At 40.2% G+C, this 8,319-nt stretch overlaps 1 protein-coding gene across 1 annotated transcript in view; it reads right to left on the reverse strand.

Annotated features, from left to right (window-relative positions):
• HACD1 (3-hydroxyacyl-CoA dehydratase 1) overlaps positions 1-582 on the reverse strand; it is a 12,526-nt gene extending 11,944 nt beyond the window's left edge. The window contains exon 1 of the mRNA XM_009649274.2: positions 527-582. Coding sequence (XP_009647569.2) covers positions 527-582 — 56 coding nt within the window. The remainder of the gene's footprint in view (positions 1-526) is intronic.
• Between the last annotated feature and the right edge of the window lie 7,737 nt (positions 583-8,319).

An 8,319-nucleotide genomic window follows, 5' to 3' on the forward strand; every position in this document is an offset into this window, starting at 1 on the left:
GGGGCGGGTGAGCCTGGCGGCGGCCCTCATGGTGGTCCCCGGGTGAGCAGGGGCCCAGCCCTCGCAGACAGCCCCCAGGCGTCGTGCTGGGTGAGAAAGCTCCGCGCGGGTTGGTGCTGCATCTCCAGCCTTGCTGGTGGCCATCAGGCATAGCCCACCCCAACAAAAGTGACAGAAAATGCCACAGTTCTGGAAAACACAGAAACGTGTGTGAGGTTGGACACCCAGGAGCCTGGTCAGAGACCGACGGGTGGGAATACGAAGGGTCCCACCTCAGCGAGCCAACACCAGCCACCGCCAGGGTGACTGCGGGGAGAGGACACCTTCCAGTCTGGTAGGTCTCAAAAAATAGCAGCCTCAACAGACGAGCAAGACTAAGGCCTACACCTGAGAAGGGGGCAAATTTCTTCCTAGGGCCTGAAGAGAACCCAGCTGGCAGACTGAAGGATGACATTTGAATATTCATCTTCTCTTAGAACTGTAGGCCTGCTCCCTGCACGCATGGACAGGGAAGCAAAGCTAGCACCAGGGAGCGTTGCTGGGACTCGCTCTGGACGGGGGAGCATCCTCAGCCTGCGCCATGTTGCTGTGACATGGCCCTGGGGAGGTGCAGGCTGCATCCGCCGTCCTGGTGCCTGGCTCAGTCTGTGCCAGCCGGGGGATGCCGTTCACTACTTTGGGTGGCAGGCACATAGCCTCAGGCTCCTCAGCTAGGCATGGTGACCATGGCCACCCAGTCCAGACACCTCGAACACAGTCATATACAGACAGAAGAATTCCAAAAGTGGGTCTGGATATATCTTTAAAATGTTACTTCATCAGTCCTAAAAGATTCAAAGAGTCCAAGACTACCTCCTTTAGGACGTGACCGGTCATCTCAATGTTTAAAACACCTAGGTGGTCTCAGTTCACAGGCCTTCAGATAAAAGATTAGTTGATGTGCCTTACAAAAACTCGGTCTCTCTCCCTTTCCTCACCAAAGTACGCAAGCAGACGTTCAGCTTTCAGCCTCAAAATATAGGCCCATTGGCAAGAGCAAATGTGTAAGATGGCCATGCAAAATGAGTAGGGGGCAAGACAGCACCATGTAGGTGCTAGTAAGAGTATAGTAAAGTACCCATACTATATACGCACAGGCACTTTCTGTGTTCAAGTAGTCATAAATACAACGCAATGTGGGAATCCTATAGCTGAAAAGTATAGATAGACGAATTTACACACAGGACTGAATGACCTAATTCAGAAGGCTTTGCCAGCCTTATGCTTCAGAGGAACGTGCAAGAAACTACATAGTGGGCAAGTATGGGTTAATCTGAGCCTAAATTTCATTTTAATGTAACAGTTATAAGTTGGTTTAAACTCTGTAGCTTTCCAAAATATTTTCTGTATTTACTATTTTAATTCTGGGTATTCCTGCTACCTTACTTATACCTTCTTTCCGCCCAAATTTCAATTCTTTCTTCAAACCTTCCTACCTTCTTGGCTTTGACAAATTAACCACATACTATGCGAAAAATGGTTTTTGTCTCATTTGAATTTGCCAACTTAAGACTTCATTAACTGATGAAGGCTTTCTGATTTTAAATTATGATGCACAGAGGAAGGCATGACATCCCAATTCTTACTATTAGCTGTGATTTTTTAATACTTTGAGCTTGGAGCTTAATCTTTTTGGCATTTCTCTGTTGAGATTTTTCCACAGTAGATTTGAGGGGAGAAATCCTATTTGCTTTCTGAAGTAAACATTTTCCATGTTTAAATAGCTCCTTGGATGTTTTCCATGCTTTTGCACAGAATCTTTTGAAATTCGATAAGCATTGTTTGATATATTCTCATTAGAATTCTGTATTATTTTCCTTCCTGCTATTTATTTGCTCAAATTTATTGATTTTGGATGCATAAATTACCTGTAATGATTACCAGGTTTGACTTGAGTTGATTTAGTCAATTAAGAACTTATTAGTGAAGACAAGTAGCTCAATGTTTTTCCTCTAATATTGTGGGTTTTATTTATGAGCATACAATTTCTCTCTTGCTATCACACTACCCATTCACCCATTTGATGTGAAATTTCTGAATATCCTTTTGGATTTGACTAAACTAAACATTTTGTGTCTTTGCACGTTTTGCTGTCCCACACTTGTCTGTGTTTCCTGTCCATTTATGAATGTATTAAGCACAAAACTTACTACAGGACTCTCATAAACAGCCCACTGATTTCTTTTTGCCATGATAAAGAAAACTTGCTCTTTGATTCTGTTTCCCATGCTTTGATCCATGGAGGTATTTTGTTCCTTAATCTGTAACTACTTCGTATTCTTGGTAGTTCCTGTGTGACCATTTTTCGGCAGCATTTTCAAAACGTGTTTGCTATGTTAATATTTTTTTTTAATCTGTTTTTGTAATTACATGTTCCAGGAATTGCAATGAATTAGTTGAAGCGTAACTTCCTTTTCGTAAGTTTTCTATTGTTATTCTTTTAATCATGATTTCTGTCAATTTACCATGTATATATTTGTGGTTTACTCATCTGTATTTTCTGAATCACTGTAAGAACCTTTATTTAAATTTGGTAAAATGTCAGCTGTTTTCAAAGCACTGAGTACAGTATCTGTCCTTAGTTAGAAATACGGTACTTTTGTAGTGGCAGATTATTTACTAGCACCTTTTGGCCGCCAAAAATCCCAAAATGATTTATAAGACAGATTTTGTCTACAAAAGAATGATACAGAAATGTCATCAATGGAACTGAATAGGCTTATAGGCTTATACATTAATTGCATTATCTAAATCAGCTTTTAAAATCAATTTTGACCGGCTTATCAGTTTAGCTCAACTTTGCCATTATTCAAGTCTGAAATCAAACTTCCTAATAAATCTTAAGACAGTCAGATCAAGGTCTTTTGTATTGTAGGTGAGCCATCATTGTGTTTCACATTCATTCTCCACCGTCACAGGCAGTTCTCCTTAATTCACCCTAGTTCCAAAACATCAACATTGCTATACTGTTACTACAAAAGTGAACAGTTTTCCTGGCCACCTTCATGACTGATGTTATCAATGTATATTTATCTTCTAGGTTCCTATTGCCAAGTAGATATTCAATACCTTATAAAGCTGAATGGCTTTTATTTCCAGTCTCTTTCCAGAAATACAAGGTGAAGCTTTTACGAGAATTATTTTCTCGTGTGGTGTTCTATAATGATTTCTTTTGCTACAGAATTTACCTATCCAATATGGGAACATTTCTAAGAAATGAAAAGTTGTAGTGCTCTGAAAATAATATGATGACTTATCAGCTCCACTATCACAGGGGAAAGTCATCTACTACGAAACACTGCAAGAATTACTTTGTATGAGCCCTGCGGGATTATGGGATTACTGTTACACCTCAGAACAGTTAAATGCCAGATGATAACTTAAAATCCTGAGGCACGAGAATTTGTTGAAAAATGAACAACTGAAATTCTGCTTGTCCTTCTGCCCTGTCTTCACTTAATGGTCCCAACACACTTTGCAAGAGCAAACTGTTCAGACAACAGACTTTATATATTGCACACTATTTTAGGTTTATGGTATGTAGTAATCAGTGAGGTATTCGAGGATAAATGCAAGTAAACAGAATTTAGCTATGCCTAAATGGAACAACACGGTGTTTACACACCTTTTGTGCATTCATCTGGGTGTGTATATCTATTATATTATTTACTATTGTAGGAATAGGACAGAAGATGCTTTCAGAAGATGTGGTGTAGAATGGATTGCATAAGTCTTGTGGGAAGACCTACAAGATGTCTTTGTATTTGGCACATCTGAAGGAGTTGGAGTTTTGCACTGCTACTGCAAGATAAATGATTCATATTAAGCCTCTGACTGTACAGTTCAGCAGCCAGTGAAGGAAAACAGGCATCATGAACACAGGCTGAAGTGGAAGTTTGTATTTCTGTTATAAAAATACAAAAATTCCAGTGTGAATATTTAAAGTCTTTGTATGAAAACTGTTGGTTCTATATCTCTGAAAAGCACTTGTATATTTATTTTATGTTCTGAAAAGCACCAATTTGAGATGCCCTTGTGTATTGTTCTATTTAATCCTCTTCAGAAGCAAAACTGTAACCCAAACTGCAATGTTGAAGGACACACACACGTTACGGGGAGATGACTATCCTGCTCATCTGAGTTTGGTTTGTCCAAACTCAAGTGTACTTTTTCCGAATTGGACTCAGTAGAATAATTATTTTCTTTATGTGATATTTTGGACTGCGCCACTGTTTTAACTATCCTGACATTTTGTTGCATTGCTAGGCTTGGATAGATTTATGTATAGACCAGTCCCACAGATTGTAATCTGTGCAGTCGGCATCTTTGCACACCACGCAGACTGGCTGTAGCAATAAGCTAAGTGCACTCTAATGTTCTAATTATATAGACATACATATAAAATACTCAAAACTTTATAATTAGTACCATTAACTTCAATGTTGCTGTTCATGAGTAAAATAAAGTACATGTTGAAAATTAACTGCTAGCATAAGTAAGAGATTCTTAAACTCCCTTCCACTATTACGCAATAAGTGTCATGTTTTTCTTAAATAAAGAAGCTTTGCTACCTTGCCAGCAGGTATCGGGCAGATTTTTCACAGGGTTTCCCAAAATACACTTCAATAATATTAAAAATGCCTTCTGATTCTCAGTGTATTTCAATCATTACTTGCTTGTGCACCACTACAATCTCTGTAGAGGAGGCCGCTTCTGTTACTAGTTTCAGAGCACACAAAATCTTTGCCTGTTATTTAGTTTTACTTCAAGGACTTGAGTTAAAAAGGGCTCTTTATCAAGGGACTAATGTTCCAACCTAACTCCCATTATGGTCAGTGGAAGTATCTCTATTTTCCTTCTGCGAAGAGTGGTAGAGAACAAAAAGATTAATTTTAACCTCATCATTGGCTGAAAACTGGTCTGAGTTATCGGCAAGAAAAAGCGACCATATTGGGTGTAGTCAGTGTGGCCACGCTGAGAACAGGTGTTTGTGCCAAAACTAGCACTCGGACAAGTGGTTCTCCGCAGCAGTGTCGGGAAGCTGGCACAGAGTGATGCTCCAGCCAGCATCCCCAGGTCCCAGCAGCTCCCCAATTATCTGCTGCTTACATGCATACCGCAATCCACTGCTATAAGCTTACTAAAGCAAACAGTATAAACACATCTTTGTGTTTGGCTTTGGTGAACTTGTTATCCAAAATCATTTAACAAAACTGCAGCGTAAACTTATGAAATACTACTTCATGTGAGCTGGTTTGCAAGTACTGCTTTGAGTACGGAAAGATCGAGGAAGATATGAACCTTTGTTTCTCGCATCTGTGGGTACACATATTAACTAGAAAGTTGCATGTTAGCATTTTTAATGTGGTCAGGGCAAACTGAATTGTTTTATAAAGTTTATTATTTGCATACTTGCCTAGTTCTAAAGTTACATGGATTTGAGGGAACTCCAGCTACATACTTCATATAATCCTACTTGCACACATCATAAATATTAAGGCCAAAAAAGACAATTAAATAATTTCAGTCTGACTTCTTGTATGACAGAGTATACCAGACTTCTGTATTGATATGTTTCATATATTCTCTTTATATAAAGAGATAGATAAGAATACCACAAGTAAGCCACGCAACTTGGTCACTTGCAAAATGCTACGATACGTACAATAAAATTATAGACAGGGAGTAAATCACTGTAGTCCTGTACTTAGAACATTTGCACGTGCCCTGTGACTGGGATAAATTTTGTCTTAAACATATCATTGTATTGTTATGCATTACAGCATCTTGTATGCCATCCAAAAGATCTTGTACTTGCCCCGTCAAAGACAAAAGTTGTGATTAAATGGACTGCTGGCACTTTCTCTACAAAGTACACAGTGGACTATAATGAAAATGCAGTTAAAATAGAGGTCAGTGTGACCGATCCCTGAGACAACCATTGGTCTTCATATCTGTCTCCTTGCTAAAAGTGCACCGGCCTGACTTTTTCCTGGAGTTACACACTTTATCTTTACAGTGCAGCAGATAGCAAACTAATATGTTCTAAAATAAATGGGGACGCCAAGTATAATACTCCTGCAGTAAACTGGAACTGCAGTGAACTTCGCCTCCATGGCTGTAATGTTTTTGTCTTCCTCTAAAAAATATACTTGTCTAATGCAGGTGTGTGTCAGCTGAGTGACTGAGAAAAATATTAAAACTTCTCCAGCAGATTGTCATTTATAAGTTGCTGTTCCTAAGTACCCTTTCCTACCGGAAGACTACAGGGAAACGATTCATTGTATATCATCAGAATCCGGAACTAACCTTGGTAAGGATAAACCCTTGTCATAATTTAAAAAATAAGTAATAAATTATGTAAACAAACAACAAAATTAAAAGTTACTTAAGCAAATTCTGAAGCATGTCACATCTTTAAAATCCATGAAGTGAGCTGCACCAGCAATTAGCTGAATACATGCCTTTATCACTTAGCAGTATCTGAACAACAGTACTGTATAAAAAATGAAGTTTGCAGATTAAAAAGACGGACCTGCACCAATCATCTGAGACTGTTCACTTCGGACAAAAGTAGCACATATTTTTAAATAATGCCCTACCTAGAAGTTGCTATAAGGCTGTCTGGAGACAAGGCCTAAGTCAGAGAACTGAGAGGCAGATAAGGTCCCCTGCAAAATCAGTGGAGTCAGACTGTTGCAGGGGACATCTTTGGAAGGAGGTCTGAAATAGAACGGATGAATAATCCCCTGGACATGCCTGTTTTTCTTGACCCAGTCCGGTGAAGTACAGTCCCCGGCTGTGCCTTCCCACCTCTTCCCTTGCCTGGGATCTAATTGCAAGGTGAGTCAGATGAGTGACGTGATCCAACAGGGAACTTTCTGCAGTGAGGTAGTTTTCGGCTGGATCAGCTGATTGTGCAACCACAAATGAATTGGATCAGATTCCAAGTCTAGTATGAGAAATGTGGTGGCAGCACATCGTTGTGGGCACAGGGAGTGCCGTGTTGCTACATTCTCTATCAGCTGTAGTTACCCTGAAATTAGATGCAATTTGAGACTACCTTTGCACTAGATTCCTTACTTTTAAGTAGCTAATTTAGGCAGCACGAGCCCCATTTCAAATGCAGCAGGAAATAATGCAAACATTTTTAACTACATCCAGCAGGAAGCTTAACACACCTTTTTTTAAATAGGATACTCATTATACTACTCACACATACGGTGGAAAAGCTGGTTCCTGTAGCCATGTGCCTGACAGGGCAAACCGCACACTTTGTGGAAGAGTGTCCTAACCACTACCCATTGCTGTGCCGTGGAAGAACACTAGAGCCACAGGACAGGGCAAAGAGGGAGACACAATATAATACAAATATTCAAAGGACTCTCGTACTTCCTACTGTGTTCAACAGAAAGAAAATGTTACAGAAACAAGACATAAGTCATGGCTACAGAGCCTTAAGACGCTCCCTGAGTACAGACTACCTTTTTCAACACGTTGAGTAGGGTGTTGCCTGGGAAGTAACGTTGGGTTGGAATCCTTTCAGGCTGAAGACAGTCCAAAACCCCAGTTCCCCACATCTCTTGTGCTTGCTCTTACTACAGGACTACGGCATGAAAGCTCTGCCTGCTTTGAGAGAATTCTTACAATTCATTTTGAAACCTGTCAGAGGGAAGGGATGAAAAAGGAAGGGATAAAACGGGCTCTGAGAACATCTACCATATGTCTTTTGTGAACATAACGGGGGACGATGAATGGTGAGGAGGTAAAGCATCCTCTGAGAGTATCTAGCAGATGTCGTCGAATTGAGGCGGAATCCAAAGAAAACACGCAATTCCTTAAAAGTAGTCAGTCCTAAGCAGTAGGTCAATGGCTGACCTGCATCAGCTGCTGAAAACAGCTGTTGTGGGTAGGGAAAGAAGCAGAACCCAAGACCCTGGAAAAAATTTTAGTAAAATAAGGAAGCGCCTAATGACTGCAAATCCCTGTGGGAAGGGGCTCGGTGTGCAGTTTTCATTTGATGTGTCACAGGTCTGCCTAATGCATGCAATCACATTCATTATTGAGCATGGTTAGTGCTATTGATTGCATCTAGCGTTTCTGTACTGCAAACAGCAGTGGTATCTTTTTCATTTCTTGTTTACACTCTTGTGATGTGCCCATATTGCTTTTAGATGCCTGTGACTCCTCCCTTACGTGCCTGCACGTGCCTTTTGCTTAATTTGCAGTCCAACTAGTTCAGAGTAATTAAACAGTACTAGAAGTCCTTAAGGATAATAG

This window comes from Egretta garzetta, unplaced genomic scaffold (genome assembly GCF_000687185.1).
Source record: "Egretta garzetta isolate BGI_Z169 unplaced genomic scaffold, ASM68718v1 scaffold641, whole genome shotgun sequence".
Classification (NCBI taxonomy): Eukaryota; Metazoa; Chordata; class Aves; order Pelecaniformes; family Ardeidae; genus Egretta; species Egretta garzetta.